The following is a 23,144-nucleotide window of genomic DNA, read 5'->3' as shown; positions in this document are numbered from 1 at the left end:
TATGGCAACTTGTAGGAGATATTGGAGGCTACTAATGAACTTTATTGCAATTATAGGGAATCACTAATTGGTGAACCAATATTAATTGAACATACTTTTCTCGGCGGTGTGGTTAAAATCTGGTTGACACCTGAGATCGTGGCAGGAGTGGAATTGGTTGAAATCCCTAGTTGACGCTGATTTTTTTCCGTAATAAATGAAGCATCAGAAGCTGGATCAATTAGGACACGAGCTGTATATGTGACACCATGATGTATAATATGTATAGTTGCCGTTCCTAACAATACACTTCTATTCTGGGAAACATGAAATACCTGTCTACTTGAAATTCCCGCTGAAGTTGTTGGAATATTTGGATTAAGTTCCGATGATGACCTTGTGGTAGACACGTTGGAAGAGGTTTGGGACGGAGTCATTTGTCTCACTGAAGTTTCAAAATTTGATCTTTCACGATACAAAAGCGTGTGATGACCTTTGTTACACATGCCACAACTGTGCCTACTTACACAGTTCTTCACATCATGACCAAAAGTTAAACAATTCATTCACTAATTGTATCGACGAAGTACTGAATAACGATTCTCAATTGATAATTTAAAAAATATTTTCGGGCAAAGAGGAACGTGCTGTCTTATTAGAGATCATTTTGGAGAAGTGGGAGCGAACGTTTTTTTTTTTCACGTAAGTGTCTGAATTCTCTCTGAAAGAAATCCATCCAATTCTTCCCAAGTTGATAATGCTGATTTATCTTTTACTATTTGTTCCCAAAACTCACTGTATTTCTAGGCAATCTTTAAATTCAAGTAAAATCTAATATGGGATCCCAGTGGGGCAATTTGAAACCGTTCGTAGGTCATCAAGTTTCCTATTTATTAAAGCCAAACTATTAATATATGCCTGGGAAGCGGCTTGATATTTGCTCTCTGACGAAGTTATATCTTCAACATCAGCACCAGCGGTAGTCTGTAAATGATTGAGACATTTATCAAACATATACTTTACCCTATTCCATATTTTTTTCTAACTTCACTGCTTCAAGCCAGTGCATAAATATCAAAGTCTTCATCTGAAAGAGACATGAAGTTGGCTTCAAACTAAATAAGTGTATCTGAAAAGTCTAACGGAGTAAGCGACATGATAAAAATCAATAAGAACGCTCACAAGAAAAAAAGAATTAAGAAATTGAATTGACGACAATTATTTTATTATAAATAAATCAAAAAGGAAAGCTCCAAGAATGTTCGATCTAATTACAACTGTAATCTTTTATTAATAAGTGACAATTAATGAAGAAACAAATTGCAAGAAATCGGAATATATAAAATCGTACTAAAAACTAAAAAAAAATCTGTCGAATAAAAATATATATATATTTTTCCGAGTGTATTAAAGAACTCGCACAAATTTTTAGTGTACCAAATTTTGTTTTATGTTTTGGTAAACACACAAGAATTTTCGACGAAAAAATATTACATTTAAGTTGACTAAATGTAGGGTGCACGGACTGTAAAATGCACTCTAATGTTCAACAACAACAAAATTTTCCAAAAAAAAAAAAATCAAAATAAAATTAGGAAAAAAAGGTATGCTTTTGTTTTGGTCAGCAATTCTTCTTGATACGGCTGGAATGGATCAATGTTTGCGTAGGCATTAAAATAAAGAAAATATAAATACAAAGGATTTTTATAATAAACACAAATAACAATATCTTTCTATTAAATGTTGTTCGGAAAAACAATATTATCACCTTTTTTACAATTGGTGGTGGTTTGTTGGACGAATATCCAAAGCCAAGTAAAGGTAAAGAGTAAGTTAAAAACAACGAGTACGCGCGGTCTTGCAAGGTGGCGGAAAACCCGCAGTTATTCGCTAGAATTTGATATCACTCACTTTGTGCGAAAACAAAAAGTTGCATTTGCACAAGTGCTGAGCAAATTCTAAGGAAGACAAACTTTCTATATTTTAGGATAATTTTAGTTATACACCGTGGAAAAATGTGAAAAATCGTCAAAATATCGAAAATCGGGATGTACGTGGACCTATACATACAATGTTTCACCACGGGAGCTAGAACCCATCATGACCTACAAATACCAATTTTTAGACTAATCCGTTGAAAAATGTGGCAAGAAATTATCAAGATACCGAATATAGGGATTACGTGCAATGTTCCGCCATTGAACATTGCATATATATTTTAGACAAAATGGCTGAAAATTGTGGTTAAAACTAGCAAAATGGCGAATATCCGGAGCTATTGTTTATGGGACGTGGACTTACAGCTTTTTTACTGATTACGCTGATTTTGTTGATGATCGATGTTTGCTGAGTATTGGTTTTGCAAGGATTGAGTGTAACTTGTGTTTACATCACTTTCAATTCTAACTAAAATTGTTGAAAATTCCTAAAAAGGGAATTTGCTATTTTCCATTAACTTCAAATTACACATACTGAACTACAATTTTTAGAAAATTCCCTGAAAAAATCAACAAACCACCGAATATCGGGAGGTACCGTTACATACAATATTTGGGCTGTTATGACGGCTGACACAATCACCATGGCCGGCGCATGAGTTCTGGTGACCAACCGAAATTGCACATTTTTAGTTGACCTCTTTGGCAAGTAAACATGATCATTTTGTTTGTGTACAAACTGCTGGACAACGAATGTTTTCTAATCGTAGAATTTCAATGGCTAATTTTTCGGAAAGAGTAGGAAACGGAAAGGAAAGAGTAGGGGATCTTACTAAACGACCATTGAACCTCATAATTTCAAACTCATCTAAAAACGGATTTAACGATAATATTGAACTTTTAGAATCCAAGTGTCTATTATGCATGAATGGACCTTACGTTAACGTCAATTACTAGCAAATCAGTAAATTCGCATTGATACGGCAAGCAAGATGGGATGATGTTTGGAAACGGAAACCTTATAATTCCAAACTCATCTCAGATTAAACTTTTTGAATCCAATTGTCTATTATTAAGCAAACAATTATATTCTTCCGCATAATGTACTTTTTTGGTACGCTACACGTGATCTACAAATCGGTATCAAGGGTGGATAAATCTAAAAGATTTTAATGGAAACTCCATCTGCGCTAAGCCATCTAGGAACACGCCGCCATATTTGAGACAACCACGGCTACCTAAATCTGCTGGATTATCTTCCGAACGCACGTGGTACCAGGACCCCTCACTTATGTTCTCGTGTATTCTGCTCATCCTATTAGCAACAAATGTAGACCACGTTGAAGGAGATTTTTAAGCCAGGAGAGGACAATCGTAGAATCGGTCCAACAATATATACGATTAACTTATTGTCCAATTTGAGAAATAATAGATTTCAAAACCTTTGACGCTAAAACTGTTCCACAGAGTTCCAACCTTGGCAAAGAAATTGACTTAAGCCGAGCCACCTTGGTCTTACAAGAAAATAAATCAGTAAAAAATTTTCTATTCGGAATGACGATACGGATGAATATTACCCCCGCGTACGCATTTACTGAGGCATCAGAAAAAACGTCAAGCTGTACCTGGCAGTCTGGGGCATACCGAACCCAACGAGGAATTTGGATGGAATTTACATTCTTATATGTTCCGACAAACTTTTGCCATTCACTTGGCGTCGCAGAAGATTAGTGACTCGTCCCAATCAATTTTATATGCCATATACGTTGCATTATGACTTTGGCTACTATTATCAAGGGACCTAACCATCCAACTGAGTCAAAAAGTTAAGCAATACAGGATAACACTTCTCGTTTAGTATAACTAGGTTTTTGAAAAAAAAAAAAAAGAATAAGTCGGTTTGTGCATTCCATCGAATTCCTAATAGCTTAGAGCTACTAGCTTCAACAAAGGCAAGAATTTGGGTGTCACACAAATGTTCAGCTGGCAAATTTTCCAAGATCATGCAATTATTCGATGTCCATTAATTTCTTAATTCATTACATGACTTCTGAGCAAGGGATAAATCGTGCTAGCACGTCATCTACATACATGCATCTTCTAAGTATGTGCGCAGCTAATGGAAATTCTTTTTCTGTATTAGAAGCTAGTTGCAATTAAGTGCGTATAACCAAATATGGCGCACAATTTACACCAAAAGAAACAGTCTGGAGCTCATAAACTTGAACAGGTTGATTGGGCGAATCCCTAAAAACTATTGATTGGAGAAGAGTGTGTTTGGAAGTAACCCTAATTTGTCGATACATCTAGGTGATATCACAATTAAAAACTCACTTGAATAATATCCATCTTAATATAAGTGGGATTAAGTCTAACTGTAAAGTAGGACCCACAAACAAAATGTCGTTAAGACTTTTACCACTTGAAGTTTTACTTGAGGCATTGAAAACTTTGTGGTTGGTTTCTCTCGATTTGGCCTTATATGATATAAATTTACTAAATTTACTTATTTGATTTATGACTTTCGTAGAAGTGAAGTCTCGTTACGAAGAAATAGTTTCAAAGAATTTGTTCGCGGATATCCCAAAGCAGTCTTGTGTATATATTCCAGCTTAACAAGCAGGGTAACAATATTCCTGATTTCAGAGTCCCGGACTGTCGTAGATTTGTAATTATCTTCACAAAACTTATCGGAAGGAAAATATACCCTGACATTTGAACGTGGAATTGGAACTATCCTCCCAAATATGGTATTTTGTGCAACCAAAGTACCTAAGATATTAATATGAGTACCCTGTAATATAATTTTTGGATAAAGGTCTGCACCCATCAATCTACAATCGAATAACTGTGTATCTGCCAAGCGAATATCGGGACTGTGGGACATGAAGTCTGAACTTACTGAAAATTATGGCAACTTGTAGGAGATATTGGAGGCTACTAATGAACTTTATTGCAATTATAGGGAATCACTAATTGATGAACCAATATTAATTGAACATACTTTTCTCGGCGGTGTGGTTAAAATCTGGTTGACACCTGAGATCGTGGCAGGAGTGGAATTGGTTGAAATCCCTAGTTGACGCTGATTTTTTTCCGTAATAAATGAAGCATCAGAAGCTGGATCAATTAGGACACGAGCTGTATATGTGACACCATGATGTATAATATGTATAGTTGTCGTTCCTAACAATACACTTCTATTCTGGGAAACATGAAATACCTGTCTACTTGAAATTCCCGCTGAAGTTGTTGGAATATTTGGATTAAGTTCCGATGATGACCTTGTGGTAGACACGTTGGAAGAGGTTTGGGACGGAGTCATTTGTCGCACTGAAGTTTCAAAATTTGATCTTTCACGATACAAAAGCGTATGATGCCGTTTGTTACACATGCCACAACTGTGCCTACTTACACAGTTCTTCACATCATGACCAAAAGTTAAACAATTCATTCACTAATTGTATCGACGAAGTACTGAATAACGATTCTCAATTGATAATTTAAAAAATATTTTCGGGCAAAGAGGAACGTGCTGTCTTATTAGAGATCATTTTGGAGAAGTGGGAGCGAACGTTTTTTTTTCACGTAAGTGTCTGAATTCTCTCTGAAAGAAATCCATCCAATTCTTCCCAAGTTGATAATGCTGATTTATCTTTTACTATTTGTTCCCAAAACTCACTGTATTTCTAGGCAATCTTTAAATTCAAGTAAAATCTAATATGGGATCCCAGTGGGGCAATTTGAAACCGTTCGTAGGTCATCAAGTTTCCTATTTATTAAAGCCAAACTATTAATATATGCCTGGGAAGCGGCTTGATATTTGCTCTCTGACGAAGTTATATCTTCAACATCAGCACCAGCGGTAGTCTGTAAATGATTGAGACATTTATCAAACATATCCTTTACCCTATTCCATATTTTTTTCTAACTTCACTGCTTCAAGCCAGTGCATAAATATCAAAGTCTTCATCTGAAAGAGACATGAAGTTGGCTACAAACTAAATAAGTGTATCTGAAAAGTCTAACGGAGTAAGCGACATGATAAAAATCAATAAGAACGCTCACAAGAAAAAAGAATTAAGAAATTGAATTGACGACAATTATTTTATTATAAATAAATCAAAAAGGAAAGCTCCAAGAATGTTCGATCTAATTACAACTGTAATCTTTTATTAATAAGTGACAATTAATGAAGAAACAAATTGCAAGAAATCGGAATATATAAAATCGTACTAAAAACTTAAAAAAAAATCTGTCGAATAAAAATATATATATATTTTTCCGAGTGTATTAAAGAACTCGCACAAATTTTTAGTGTACCAAATTTTGTTTTATGTTTTGGTAAACACACAAGAATTTTCGACGAAAAAATATTACATTAAAGTTGACTAAATGTAGGGTGCACGGACTGTAAAATGCACTCTAATGTTCAACAACAACAAAATTTTCCAAAAAAAAAAAAATCAAAATAAAATTAGGAAAAAAAGGTATGCTTTTGTTTTGGTCAGCAATTCTTCTTGATACGGCTGGAATGGATCAATGTTTGCGTAGGCATTAAAATAAAGAAAATATAAATACAAAGGATTTTTATAATAAACACAAATAACAATATCTTTCTATTAAATGTTGTTCGGAAAAACAATATTATTACCTTTTTTACAATTGGTGGTGGTTTGTTGGACGAATATCCAAAGCCAAGTAAAGGTAAAGAGTAAGTTAAAAACAACGAGTACGCGCGGTCTTGCAAGGTGGCGGAAAACCCGCAGTTATTCGCTAGAATTTGATATCACTCACTTTGTGCGAAAACAAAAAGTTGCATTTGCACAAGTGCTGAGCAAATTCTAAGGAAGACAAACTTTCTATATTTTAGGATAATTTTAGTTATACACCGTGGAAAAATGTGAAAAATCGTCAAAATATCGAAAATCGGGATGTACGTGGACCTATACATACAATGTTTCACCACGGGAGCTAGAACCCATCATGACCTACAAATACCAATTTTTAGACTAATCCGTTGAAAAATGTGGCAAGAAATTATCAAGATACCGAATATAGGAAAGAAGGTACCGTTATATGGAGGCTATACGATTACGTGCAATGTTCCGCCATTGAACATTGCATATATATTTTAGACAAAATGGCTGAAAATTGTGGTTAAAACTAGCAAAATGGCGAATATCCGGAGCTATTGTTTATGGGACGTGGACTTACAGCTTTTTTACTGATTACGCTGATTTTGTTGATGATCGATGTTTGCTGAGTATTGGTTTTGCAAGGATTGAGTGTAACTTGTGTTTACATCACTTTCAATTCTAACTAAAATTGTTGAAAATTCCTAAAAAGGGAATTTGCTATTTTCCATTAACTTCAAATTACACATACTGAACTACAATTTTTAGAAAATTCCCTGAAAAAATCAACAAACCACCGAATATCGGGAGGTACCGTTACATACAATATTTGGGCTGTTATGACGGCTGACACAATCACCATGGCCGGCGCATGAGTTCTGGTGACCAACCGAAATTGCACATTTTTAGTTGACCTCTTTGGCAAGTAAACATGATCATTTTGTTTGTGTACAAACTGCTGGACAACGAATGTTTTCTAATCGTAGAATTTCAATGGCTAATTTTTCGGAAAGAGTAGGAAACGGAAAGGAAAGAGTAGGGGATCTTACTAAACGACCATTGAACCTCATAATTTCAAACTCATCTAAAAACGGATTTAACGATAATATTGAACTTTTAGAATCCAAGTGTCTATTATGCATGAATGGACCTTACGTTAACGTCAATTACTAGCAAATCAGTAAATTCGCATTGATACGGCAAGCAAGATGGGATGATGTTTGGAAACGGAAACCTTATAATTCCAAACTCATCTCAGATTAAACTTTTAGAATCCAATTGTCTATTATTAAGCAAACAATTATATTCTTCCGCATAATGTACTTTTTTGGTACGCTACACGTGATCTACAAATCGGTATCAAGGGTGGATAAATCTAAAAGATTTTAATGGAAACTCCATCTGCGCTAAGCCATCTAGGAACACGCCGCCATATTTGAGACAACCACGGCTACCTAAATCTGCTGGATTATCTTCCGAACGCACGTGGTACCAGGACCCCTCACTTATGTTCTCGTGTATTCTGCTCATCCTATTAGCAACAAATGTAGACCACGTTGAAGGAGATTTTTAAGCCAGGAGAGGACAATCGTAGAATCGGTCCAACAATATATACGATTAACTTATTGTCCAATTTGAGAAATAATAGATTTCAAAACCTTTGACGCTAAAACTGTTCCACAGAGTTCCAACCTTGGCAAAGAAATTGACTTAAGCCGAGCCACCTTGGTCTTACAAGAAAATAAATCAGTAAAAAATTTTCTATTCGGAATGACGATACGGATGAATATTACCCCCGCGTACGCATTTACTGAGGCATCAGAAAAAACGTCAAGCTGTACCTGGCAGTCTGGGGCATACCGAACCCAACGAGGAATTTGGATGGAATTTACATTCTTATATGTTCCGACAAACTTTTGCCATTCACTTGGCGTCGCAGAAGATTAGTGACTCGTCCCAATCAATTTTATCTGCCATATACGTTGCATTATGACTTTGGCTACTATTATCAAGGGACCTAACCATCCAACTGAGTCAAAAAGTTAAGCAATACAGGATAACACTTCTCGTTTAGTATAACTAGGTTTTTGAAAAAAAAAAAACAAAAAAAAAGAATAAGTCGGTTTGTGCATTCCATCGAATTCCTAATAGCTTAGAGCTACTAGCTTCAACAAAGGTAAGAATTTGGGTGTCACACAAATGTTCAGCTGGCAAATTTTCCAAGATCATGCAATTATTCGATGTCCATTAATTTCTTAATTCATTACATGACTTCTGAGCAAGGGATAAATCGTGCTAGCACGTCATCTACATACATGCATCTTCTAAGTATGTGCGCAGCTAATGGAAATTCTTTTTCTGTATTAGAAGCTAGTTGCAATTAAGTGCGTATAACCAAATATGGCGCACAATTTACACCAAAAGAAACAGTCTGGAGCTCATAAACTTGAACAGGTTGATTGGGCGAATCCCTAAAAACTATTGATTGGAGAAGAGTGTGTTTGGAAGTAACCCTAATTTGTCGATACATCTAGGTGATATCACAATTAAAAACTCACTTGAATAATATCCATCTTAATATAAGTGGGATTAAGTCTAACTGTAAAGTAGGACCCACAAACAAAATGTCGTTAAGACTTTTACCACTTGAAGTTTTACTTGAGGCATTGAAAACTTTGTGGTTGGTTTCTCTCGATTTGGCCTCATATGATATAAATTTACTAAATTTACTTATTTGATATATGACTTTCGTAGAAGTGAAGTCTCGTTACGAAGAAATAGTTTCAAAGAATTTGTTCGCGGATATCCCAAAGCAGTCTTGTGTATATATTCCAGCTTAACAAGCAGGGTAACCATATTCCTGATTTCAGAGTCCCGGACTGTCGTAGATTTGTAATTATCTTCACAAAACTTATCGGAAGGAAAATATACCCTGACATTTGAACGTGGAATTGGAACTATCCTCCCAAATATGGTATTTTGTGCAACCAAAGTACCTAAGATATTAATATGAGTACCCTGTAATATAATTTTTGGATAAAGGTCTGCACCCATCAATCTACAATCGAATAACTGTGTATCTGCCAAGCGAATATCGGGACTGTGGGACATGAAGTCTGAACTTACTGAAAATTATGGCAACTTGTAGGAGATATTGGAGGCTACTAATGAACTTTATTGCAATTATAGGGAATCACTAATTGGTGAACCAATATTAATTGAACATACTTTTCTCGGCGGTGTGGTTAAAATCTGGTTGACACCTGAGATCGTGGCAGGAGTGGAATTGGTTGAAATCCCTAGTTGACGCTGATTTTTTTCCGTAATAAATGAAGCATCAGAAGCTGGATCAATTAGGACACGAGCTGTATATGTGACACCATGATGTATAATATGTATAGTTGCCGTTCCTAACAATACACTTCTATTCTGGGAAACATGAAATACCTGTCTACTTGAAATTCCCGCTGAAGTTGTTGGAATATTTGGATTAAGTTCCGATGATGACCTTGTGGTAGACACGTTGGAAGAGGTTTGGGACGGAGTCATTTGTCTCACTGAAGTTTCAAAATTTGATCTTTCACGATACAAAAGCGTGTGATGCCGTTTGTTACACATGCCACAACTGTGCCTACTTACACAGTTCTTCACATCATGACCAAAAGTTAAACAATTCATTCACTAATTGTATCGACGAAGTACTGAATAACGATTCTCAATTGATAATTTAAAAAATATTTTCGGGCAAAGAGGAACGTGCTGTCTTATTAGAGATCATTTTGGAGAAGTGGGAGCGAACGTTTTTTTTTTCACGTAAGTGTCTGAATTCTCTCTGAAAGAAATCCATCCAATTCTTCCCAAGTTGATAATGCTGATTTATCTTTTACTATTTGTTCCCAAAACTCACTGTATTTCTAGGCAATCTTTAAATTCAAGTAAAATCTAATATGGGATCCCAGTGGGGCAATTTGAAACCGTTCGTAGGTCATCAAGTTTCCTATTTATTAAAGCCAAACTATTAATATATGCCTGGGAAGCGGCTTGATATTTGCTCTCTGACGAAGTTATATCTTCAACATCAGCACCAGCGGTAGTCTGTAAATGATTGAGACATTTATCAAACATATCCTTTACCCTATTCCATATTTTTTTCTAACTTCACTGCTTCAAGCCAGTGCATAAATATCAAAGTCTTCATCTGAAAGAGACATGAAGTTGGCTTCAAACTAAATAAGTGTATCTGAAAAGTCTAACGGAGTAAGCGACATGATAAAAATCAATAAGAACGCTCACAAGAAAAAAAGAATTAAGAAATTGAATTGACGACAATTATTTTATTATAAATAAATCAAAAAGGAAAGCTCCAAGAATGTTCGATCTAATTACAACTGTAATCTTTTATTAATAAGTGACAATTAATGAAGAAACAAATTGCAAGAAATCGGAATATATAAAATCGTACTAAAAACTAAAAAAAAATCTGTCGAATAAAAATATATATATATTTTTCCGAGTGTATTAAAGAACTCGCACAAATTTTTAGTGTACCAAATTTTGTTTTATGTTTTGGTAAACACACAAGAATTTTCGACGAAAAAATATTACATTAAAGTTGACTAAATGTAGGGTGCACGGACTGTAAAATGCACTCTAATGTTCAACAACAACAAAATTTTCCAAAAAAAAAAAATCAAAATAAAATTAGGAAAAAAAGGTATGCTTTTGTTTTGGTCAGCAATTCTTCTTGATACGGCTGGAATGGATCAATGTTTGCGTAGGCATTAAAATAAAGAAAATATAAATACAAAGGATTTTTATAATAAACACAAATAACAATATCTTTCTATTAAATGTTGTTCGGAAAAACAATATTATTACCTTTTTTACAATTGGTGGTGGTTTGTTGGACGAATATCCAAAGCCAAGTAAAGGTAAAGAGTAAGTTAAAAACAACGAGTACGCGCGGTCTTGCAAGGTGGTATCACTCACTTTGTGCGAAAACAAAAAGTTGCATTTGCACAAGTGCTGAGCAAATTCTAAGGAAGACAAACTTTCTATATTTTAGGATAATTTTAGTTATACACCGTGGAAAAATGTGAAAAATCGTCAAAATATCGAAAATCGGGATGTACGTGGACCTATACATACAATGTTTCACCACGGGAGCTAGAACCCATCATGACCTACAAATACCAATTTTTAGACTAATCCGTTGAAAAATGTGGCAAGAAATTATCAAGATACCGAATATAGGAAAGAAGGTACCGTTATATGGAGGCTATACGCCATTGAACATTGCATATATATTTTAGACAAAATGGCTGAAAATTGTGGTTAAAACTAGCAAAATGGCGAATATCCGGAGCTATTGTTTATGGGACGTGGACTTACAGCTTTTTTACTGATTACGCTGATTTTGTTGATGATCGATGTTTGCTGAGTATTGGTTTTGCAAGGATTGAGTGTAACTTGTGTTTACATCACTTTCAATTCTAACTAAAATTGTTGAAAATTCCTAAAAAGGGAATTTGCTATTTTCCATTAACTTCAAATTACACATACTGAACTACAATTTTTAGAAAATTCCCTGAAAAAATCAACAAACCACCGAATATCGGGAGGTACCGTTACATACAATATTTGGGCTGTTATGACGGCTGACACAATCACCATGGCCGGCGCATGAGTTCTGGTGACCAACCGAAATTGCACATTTTTAGTTGACCTCTTTGGCAAGTAAACATCATCATTTTGTTTGTGTACAAACTGCTGGACAACGAATGTTTTCTAATCGTAGAATTTCAATGGCTAATTTTTCGGAAAGAGTAGGAAACGGAAAGGAAAGAGTAGGGGATCTTACTAAACGACCATTGAACCTCATAATTTCAAACTCATCTAAAAACGGATTTAACGATAATATTGAACTTTTAGAATCCAAGTGTCTATTATGCATGAATGGACCTTACGTTAACGTCAATTACTAGCAAATCAGTAAATTCGCATTGATACGGCAAGCAAGATGGGATGATGTTTGGAAACGGAAACCTTATAATTCCAAACTCATCTCAGATTAAACTTTTAGAATCCAATTGTCTATTATTAAGCAAACAATTATATTCTTCCGCATAATGTACTTTTTATACCCTCCACCTTGGAAAGGAGGGTATATTAACTTTGTCATTCCGTTTGTAACATCCCTAAATATTCGTTTTAGACCCCATAAAGTATATATATTCATAATCAGCATAAAATTCTAAGTCGATTTAACGATGTCCGTCTGTCTGTCTGTCTGTCTGTCCGTCTGTCTGTCTGTCCGTCTGTCTGTCTGTTGAAATCACGATACAGCCCACATTATTTGACGTAGAGCTCCAAAATTTAGCAGAGTTATTTGCATTGTGTCTAGGATGGTTGGTATTGAAAATGAGATATATCGGTCCACGTTCTGGTATAGTCCCCATATAACGGTACCTCCCGATATTCGGTATTTTGATGATTTATGCCACATTTTTTCACGGATTTGTCTTAAAATTGGTATTTGTAGGTCATAGCGGCTCCCTGAGCGTGTGGCAAAACATTGCATGTATAGGTCCACGTTGTGGTATAGCCCCCATATAAAGGTACCTCCCGATATTTAGTATTTTAGTTTTTTTTACCACATTTTTTCACCGATTTGTCTAAAAATTGGTATTTGTGGGTCATAATGGTTTCCAGCTCCGGTGGCGGAACATTGCATGTATGGGTCCATAATTTGGTATAGTCCCCATATAACGATACCTCCCGATATTCGGTATTTTGATGATTTATGCCACATTTTTTCACGGATTTGTCTTAAAATTGGTATTTGTAGGTCATAGCGGGTCCCTGAGCGTGTGGCAAAACATTGCATGTATAGGTCCACGTTGTGGTATAGCCCCCATATAAAGGTACCTCCCGATATTTAGTATTTTAGTTTTTTACCACATTTTTTCACGGATTTGTCTGAAAATCGGTATTTGTTGGTCATAATGGGTTCCAGCTCCGGTGGCGAAACATTGTAAATATAGGTCCACGTTTTGGTATAGCCCCCATATAACGGTACCTCCCGATATTCGGTAATTTGATGATTTTTGCCACATTTTTCAGGGATTTGTTCGAAAATTGGTATTTGTTGGTCATAATTGGTTCCAACTTCGGTGGCGAAACATTGCATGCATGGGTCCATGATTTGATATAGCCCCCATATAACGGTACCTCCCGATATTCGGTTTTTTTTATGGTTTTTGCCACATTTTTTCACTGATTTGTCTAAAAATTGGTATTTGTGGGTCATAATGGGTTCCAGCTCCGGTGGCGAAACATTGTAATTATAGGTACACGTTTTGGTATAGCCCCCATATAACGGTACCTCCCCATAATCGGCATTTTAATGGTTTTTGCCACATTTCTTCTAATGTTTCTTTTACCCTAAGGTGGAGGGTATTAAAAGTTTGGCCCGGCCGAACTTAATGTTTTTTTACTTGTTTGGTACGCTACACGTGATCTACAAATCGGTATCGAGGGTGGATAAATCTAAAAGATTTTAATGGAAACTCCATCTGCGCTAAGCCATCTAGGAACACGCCGCCATATTTGAGACAACCACGGCTACCTAAATCTGCTGGATTATCTTCCGAACGCACGTGGTACCAGGACCCCTCACTTATGTTCTCGTGTATTCTGCTCATCCTATTAGCAACAAATGTAGACCACGTTGAAGGAGATTTTTAAGCCAGGAGAGGACAATCGTAGAATCGGTCCAACAATATATACGATTAACTTATTGTCCAATTTGAGAAATAATAGATTTCAAAACCTTTGACGCTAAAACTGTCCCACAGAGTTCCAACCTTGGCAAAGAAATTGACTTAAGCCGAGCCACCTTGGTCTTACAAGAAAATAAATCAGTAAAAAAATTTCTATTCGGAATGACGATACGGATGAATATTACCCCCGCGTACGCATTTACTGAGGCATCAGAAAAAACGTCAAGCTGTACCTGGCAGTCTGGGGCATACCGAACCCAACGAGGAATTTGGATGGAATTGACATTCTTATATGTTCCGACAAACTTTTGCCATTCACTTGGCGTCGCAGAAGATTAGTGACTCGTCCCAATCAATTTTATCTGCCATATACGTTGCATTATGACTTTGGCTACTATTATCAAGGGACCTAACCATCCAACTGAGTCAAAAAGTTAAGCAATACAGGATAACACTTCTCGTTTAGTATAACTAGGTTTTTGAAAAAAAAAAAAAAAAAAAAAAAAAAAAAAAAAAGAATAAGTCGGTTTGTGCATTCCATCGAATTCCTAATAGCTTAGAGCTACTAGCTTCAACAAAGGTAAGAATTTAGGTGTCACACAAATGTTCAGCTGGCAAATTTTCCAAGATCATGCAATTATTCGATGTCCATTAATTTCTTAATTCATTACATGACTTCTGAGCAAGGGATAAATCGTGCTAGCACGTCATCTACATACATGCATCTTCTAAGTATGTGCGCAGCTAATGGAAATTCTTTTTCTGTATTAGAAGCTAGTTGCAATTAAGTGCGTATAACCAAATATGGCGCACAATTTACACCAAAAGAAACAGTCTGGAGCTCATAAACTTGAACAGGTTGATTGGGCGAATCCCTAAAAACTATTGATTGGAGAAGAGTGTGTTTGGAAGTAACCCTAATTTGTCGATACATCTAGGTGATATCACAATTAAAAACTCACTTGAATAATATCCATCTTAATATAAGTGGGATTAAGTCTAACTGTAAAGTAGGACCCACAAACAAAATGTCGTTAAGACTTTTACCACTTGAAGTTTTACTTGAGGCATTGAAAACTTTGTGGTTGGTTTCTCTCGATTTGGCCTCATATGATATAAATTTACTAAATTTATTTATTTGATATATGACTTTCGTAGAAGTGAAGTCTCGTTACGAAGAAATAGTTTCAAAGAATTTGTTCGCGGATATCCCAAAGCAGTCTTGTGTATATATTCCAGCTTAACAAGCAGGGTAACAATATTCCTGATTTCAGAGTCCCGGACTGTCGTAGATTTGTAATTATCTTCACAAAACTTATCGGAAGGAAAATATACCCTGACATTTGAACGTGGAATTGGAACTATCCTCCCAAATATGGTATTTTGTGCAACCAAAGTACCTAAGATATTAATATGAGTACCCTGTAATATAATTTTTGGATAAAGGTCTGCACCCATCAATCTACAATCGAATAACTGTGTATATGCCAAGCGAATATCGGGACTGTGGGACATGAAGTCTGAACTTACTGAAAATTATGGCAACTTGTAGGAGATATTGGAGGCTACTAATGAACTTTATTGCAATTATAGGGAATCACTAATTGGTGAACCAATATTAATTGAACATACTTTTCTCGGCGGTGTGGTTAAAATCTGGTTGACACCTGAGATCGTGGCAGGAGTGGAATTGGTTGAAATCCCTAGTTGACGCTGATTTTTTTCCGTAATAAATGAAGCATCAGAAGCTGGATCAATTAGGACACGAGCTGTATATGTGACACCATGATGTATAATATGTATAGTTGCCGTTCCTAACAATACACTTCTATTCTGGGAAACATGAAATACCTGTCTACTTGAAATTCCCGCTGAAGTTGTTGGAATATTTGGATTAAGTTCCGATGATGACCTTGTGGTAGACACGTTGGAAGAGGTTTGGGACGGAGTCGTTTGTCTCACTGAAGTTTCAAAATTTGATCTTTCACGATACAAAAGCGTGTGATGCCGTTTGTTACACATGCCACAACTGTGCCTACTTACACAGTTCTTCACATCATGACCAAAAGTTAAACAATTCATTCACTAATTGTATCGACGAAGTACTGAATAACGATTCTCAATTGATAATTTAAAAAATATTTTCGGGCAAAGAGGAACGTGCTGTCTTATTAGAGATCATTTTGGAGAAGTGGGAGCGAACGTTTTTTTTTTTTCACGTAAGTGTCTGAATTCTCTCTGAAAGAAATCCATCCAATTCTTCCCAAGTTGATAATGCTGATTTATCTTTTACTATTTGTTCCCAAAACTCACTGTATTTCTAGGCAATCTTTAAATTCAAGTAAAATCTAATATGGGATCCCAGTGGGGCAATTTGAAACCGTTCGTAGGTCATCAAGTTTCCTATTTATTAAAGCCAAACTATTAATATATGCCTGGGAAGCGGCTTGATATTTGCTCTCTGACGAAGTTATATCTTCAACATCAGCACCAGCGGTAGTCTGTAAATGATTGAGACATTTATCAAACATATCCTTTACCCTATTCCATATTTTTTTCTAACTTCACTGCTTCAAGCCAGTGCATAAATATCAAAGTCTTCATCTGAAAGAGACATGAAGTTGGCTTCAAACTAAATAAGTGTATCTGAAAAGTCTAACGGAGTAAGCGACATGATAAAATCAATAAGAACGCTCACAAGAAAAAAAGAATTAAGAAATTGAATTGACGACAATTATTTTTTTTTTTTATAAATAAATCAAAAAGGAAAGCTCCAAGAATGTTCGATCTAATTACAACTGTAATCTTTTATTAATAAGTGACAATTAATGAAGAAACAAATTGCAAGAAATCGGAATATATAAAATCGTACTAAAAACTAAAAAAAAATCTGTCGAATAAAAATATATATATATTTTTCCGAGTGTATTAAAGAACTCGCACAAATTTTTAGTGTACCAAATTTTGTTTTATGTTTTGGTAAACACACAAGAATTTTCGACGAAAAAATATTACATTAAAGTTGACTAAATGTAGGGTGCACGGACTGTAAAATGCACTCTAATGTTCAACAACAACAAAATTTTCCAAAAAAAAAAAAATCAAAATAAAATTAGGAAAAAAAGGTATGCTTTTGTTTTGGTCAGCAATTCTTCTTGATACGGCTGGAATGGATCAATGTTTGCGTAGGCATTAAAATAAAGAAAATATAAATACAAAGGATTTTTATAATAAACACAAATAACAATATCTTTCTATTAAATGTTGTTCGGAAAAACAATATTATTACCTTTTTTACAATTGGTGGTGGTTTGTTGGACGAATATCCAAAGCCAAGTAAAGGTAAAGAGTAAGTTAAAAACAACGAGTACGCGCGGTCTTGCAAGGTGGCGGAAAACCCGCAGTTATTCGCTAGAATTTGATATCACTCACTTTGTGCGAAAACAAAAAGTTGCATTTGCACAAGTGCTGAGCAAATTCTAAGGAAGACGAACTTTCTATATTTTAGGATAATTTTAGTTATACACCGTGGAAAAATGTGAAAAATCGTCAAAATATCGAAAATCGGGATGTACGTGGACCTATACATACAATGTTTCACCACGGGAGCTAGAACCCATCATGACCTACAAATACCAATTTTTAGACTAATCCGTTGAAAAATGTGGCAAGAAATTATCAAGATACCGAATATAGGAAAGAAGGTACCGTTATATGGAGGCTATACGATTACGTGCAATGTTCCGCCATTGAACATTGCATATATATTTTAGACAAAATGGCTGAAAATTGTGGTTAAAACTAGCAAAATGGCGAATATCCGGAGCTATTGTTTATGGGACGTGGACTTACAGCTTTTTTACTGATTACGCTGATTTTGTTGATGATCGATGTTTGCTGAGTATTGGTTTTGCAAGGATTGAGTGTAACTTGTGTTTACATCACTTTCAATTCTAACTAAAATTGTTGAAAATTCCTAAAAAGGGAATTTGCTATTTTCCATTAACTTCAAATTACACATACTGAACTACAATTTTTAGAAAATTCCCTGAAAAAATCAACAAACCACCGAATATCGGGAGGTACCGTTACATACAAAACATGATCATTTTGTTTGTGTACAAACTGCTGGACAACGAATGTTTTCTAATCGTAGAATTTCAATGGCTAATTTTTCAATGGTTGCCGAATGGAATATTGCGATATGTTCCGCTCACGAGACATTTTTCGGGGGCTTCGATCAAGTCGCTTCGTTACTTTTCGAACAATTTCGGCTGATGTTGCAGTTTTCTTCCGTCCACTTCCTCGACGTCGGGCTACTGGTAGCGTAGCTCGGTAACGAGCGATGGTTCGAGACACAAAAGATTTATTCACATTTAAATGCTGGAATGCTCTAACGATAGCCACTTGTGTTTTTCCAGCCAAATATAAAGAAATCACGCTTGAATTTCATCACGAAAAATTTTTTTTCTGGAAAATGCTCACCAGAATGCTTTTGTACGCTTGTAAAGATGTCCATGTATTCGTATAGCCCTCATGTAAGGGTACCTCTCGATATTCTGTATTTTGATAATTTTAGCGACGTCATTCACCGGAATTGTTTCAAATTTGGTATTTGATGTTCGCAACGAATGCTATAGCCTATGACAGAAGATTGTCTGTGCAGGTCCACATCTTTGTATAGCCCCCATACAACTGTAGCTCCAGATAATTGGTATTCTGATGATTTTAGCGACAATATTCACCGAAATTGTTTCAAATTTGATATTTGTAGTTCGTAATAGATACTAAGATCACACAGGTCCACGTCTTCGTATAGCCCCCACATAACGGTACCTCTTTATATTCGGTATTTTGATGATTATAGTGAATTTATTAAGTGGAATTGTTCCAAGTTTGGTATTTAAAGTTCGTAATTGATACTACAGCCTAAGACAGAAAATTGTCTGTGCAGGTCCACGTCTTCGTAGAGCCCTCATATAACGGTACCTCCCGATATTCGGTATTTTGATTTTATCGACATTATGACCGATTGTTTGTCAGTTTCGCATTTGAATATTGCAATGGCTTATGGCAAATGTTACTTATGCAGATTTGTATAGATCCCAATATAAGAGCTACGTTCAGAATTTTTAAGATCTTAACAAAATTTTTATCGGATTTTATTGTTTTTGAGAATTGCCAAATTCGTTCCAAATGGCGAAGGGTATTCAAAGTTCGGCCCGGACGAATTTACAGCTTTTTTACTTGTTCTTTTTTTTTGTCCTTAACCGGACGATGGATTAAAAAAATACTAACAACAATGTAAACAGAATATAATGGCTCCAAAAATTTGTAAAGGGTTCACTGCATTTTTCGATTTTTATTATTTTTCGTTACCGAGAATATGAATTGTAACCGTGGCTATAAATAATAAAATAATACAAAAACAAGTTAAAAAGCAGTAAGTTCGGCCGGGCCGAACTTTTAATACCCTCCACCATTTACAACGAATTTGGAAATTTTCAAAAAATAAAATCCTTAAAAAATTCTGTTAAAATTTTAAAAATACCGAATATAGCCGTTATGTTGGGGTCTATACGACGTGGACATACATATGCATTGTTTGTCATAAGCCATTACCATATTCAAATTCGAAACTGGACCCGCACCGACAATTTTCTGTCACAGACTGTAGTTCCCATAACGAACTTCAAATATCAAATTTTAAACAATTCCGGTTAATAATGTCGCTAAAATCATCAAAATACCGAACATAGCGAGGTGCCGTTATATGGGGGCAATACGAAGACGTGGACCTGCACAGACAATTTTCAGTCTTAGGGTGTAGAATCCATTTGGAACTTAAAATACCAAATTTGAAACAATTCCAGTGAATAATGTCGCTAAAATCATCAAAATACCGAATATAGGGAGGTACCGTTATATTGGGGCTATACGAAGACGTGGACCTGCAAAGACAATTTTCTGTCTTAGGGTGTAGTATCCATTTGGAACTTCAAATACCAGATTTGAAACAATTCCCGTGAATAATGTCGCTAAAATCATCAAAATACCGAATATCGGGAGGTACCGTTATATGGGGGCTATACGAAGACATAGACTTGCACAGATAATTTTCTATCTTAGGGTGTAGTATCCATTTGGAACTTAAAATACCAAATTTGAATCAATTCCGGTGAATAACGTCGCTAAAATCATCAAAATACCGAAAATCCGGAGGTACCGTTATATGGGAGCTATATGAAAACGTGGACCTACATGGCCCATTTACGAACTTAACCTGCCTACTGGAAAAATAAACATGTGTGCAAAATTTTAGCCATCTATCTCAATTTATTCGAAAGATAGCGTGATTACAACAGACAGACAGACAGACGGACAGACAGACAGACGGACAGACAGACAGACAGACAGACAGACAGACAGACAGACGGACAGACAGACAGACAGACGGACATCGCTAAATCGACTTAGAATTTTACGCTGATCAAGAATATATATACTTTGTTGGGTCTGACATGAGTATTTCGAGGAGTTACAAACGGAATGACAAAGTTAATATACCCTCCATAGTATGGTGGAGGGTATAAAAAAAAAACACTCGCGGTTGCTCACTTTTATGTTGACATTACTCATCTTAAAATTGTATGAATTATATGAGCCTATGTTTTTTGTGATGCTGACGGAGTCAGTGCACCTTTACACTACAAAAAATATGAAATTAGTTGTTGTTGGTTTTGGTCAGCAATGCTTTTTGTTACGGCTGGAATGGATCAATGTTTGCGTACAAAAACAAGATATGAAAATATCTCTTTATTACATATTGTTCGGAAAAACAATATCATTACCTTTTTTACAATTGGTGGTGGTTTGTTGCGGACGAATATCCAAAGCCAAGTAAAGGTAAACAGTAAGTTAAAAACAACGAGTACGCGCGGTGTTGCAAAGTGGCGGAAAACCCTTAGTTATTCGTTAGAATATGACATCACTCACTTTGTGGAAACACAAAAAGTTTCATTTACGCAAATGATGAGCAAATTCTAAGGAAGAAAAGCATTCCATATTTTGGGATAATTTTAGTTATACACAGTGGAAAAATGTGAAAAAGTCGTCGAAATATCGAAAATCGGGATGTACTGTTGTATGGGAACTATACAAAAAACTGGACCTATACATATAATGTTTCGCCACGGGAGCTAGACCTACAAATACCAATTTTTAGACTAGTCCATTGAAAAATGTGGCAAAATATCATCAAAAAATAGAATATATGGTGGCTACACGATTACGTAGATCTACATATGCAATGTTCCGCCATTAAACATTGTATATATATGTTTAGACAAAACGGTTGGAAAATGTGGGTAAAACTAGCAAAATGCGGAATATACCGAATTTGTTCTATGGGACGGTGACTTAAAGCTTTTTTACTTGTTTAATGTTGCTTTTTAAGCTGATTTTGTTGTTGTTGTTGTATGGCATTTGATGTGCCATTGACCGTTTGTTGGGTGTTGTGCTTTCGTTGCTCGTGTGCTTCCTCTTCTTGTTGGCCCGCTATTTATGTTATTTAGCCCTTGTCTGTAGCTTTTTATCTTCCCGTTTAAGTTTATTCGCCTCTTGTTGATGATCGATGTTTGCTGGGCTACTATATATTATTGATTTTGGTAAGGATTGAGTGTAACTTGTGTTTACATCACTTTCAATTCTAACTAAAACAGTTGAAAATTTCTCAAAATGGAATTCGCTATCCTCCATTACCTTCAAATTAATGCTTTGTTTTTTTTAACTATTTGGAAATTTGTTTTTGGGGATATCAAAATACCGAATTTCGGTGTGTACCGTTATATGCGTCCTATAGGAAAACGCGGACCTACAGGGTTGCCCATATTCGACGGACCCATCTGGCAACGCCATAACTTTTGACAGAGATGTCACATCGCTTAATGACATACCGCGTTTGAAGCAGATTTTTACCATTAACCAATTCACGCCACGCGAGCGCTCTGAAATAGTTGAAATTTACATTCAACAGAAGAAGTCAATTGTGAAAACTCAACGCGCTTCTAAAACATTAAAAAATGAGAGAAGTGCGCCTTCTAAGAACACCATTAAGCGTTTATACGAAAAATTTTCGACTGGTAAGGCTCTTTCTAATCCGAAGAGGCAACATAAAAGTCGACCAAGGCGATCGGCCGAGAATATCGCTGCCGTACGAGCCAGTGTTGAGAGGTCCCCAAGAACATCCCAAAAACGCCGTTCTCAACAGTTGGGCATGGCTCGGTCCACATTACAACGGATTATTCGCATTGATGTATACAAATCTACTTGGAACAAATTAAATGATTAACATTGTCAATCGCCTAATTTTTATTTTTTTTTTCTTTGATTAAAAAAAAAAGAATATGTCCGTCGAATATGGGCAACCCTGTACATATTCAATGTTCTACCACAGGAGCTAGAACACATTGCGAACTACAAAAACCAATTTTTAGACAATTCCCTGAGACTATATTAAAAGATGGATCTATATATGGAAAAATGCTAAAAGTCCTTAAAATACCGAGTATCGGGAGGTAGAGTCATATGGCGGTTATACAAAACATACAATGATTCGCCTCCGGTACTGGAACCCATTATGACCTACAAATACCAAATACCTATTTCATGGAAAAATGTGAAAAAAATCATCAAAATATCGAAAATTGGGATGTACCGCTATATGGGGCTATACAAAAACGTGGACCTATACATACAATGTTTCGGCTGTTATGGCGGCCCACACGATCACCATGACCGGCGCGTGAGTT

The 23,144-nt window shown here is 35.7% G+C and overlaps 1 protein-coding gene across 1 annotated transcript in view; it reads right to left on the bottom strand.

The window, feature by feature from the left end:
• Positions 1-810: 810 nt before the first annotated feature.
• The window catches only part of LOC131803244 (uncharacterized), a 99,956-nt gene continuing 77,622 nt past the window's right edge, over positions 811-23,144 (bottom strand). Inside the window, exon 3 of the mRNA XM_059124339.1 lies at positions 811-963. Coding sequence (XP_058980322.1) covers positions 811-963 — 153 coding nt within the window. The remainder of the gene's footprint in view (positions 964-23,144) is intronic.

Source organism: Musca domestica, unplaced genomic scaffold (assembly GCF_030504385.1).
Source record: "Musca domestica strain aabys unplaced genomic scaffold, Musca_domestica.polishedcontigs.V.1.1 28, whole genome shotgun sequence".
In the NCBI taxonomy this organism is placed as follows: Eukaryota; Metazoa; Arthropoda; class Insecta; order Diptera; family Muscidae; genus Musca; species Musca domestica.
This window is presented reverse-complemented; position numbering and strand designations above follow the sequence as displayed.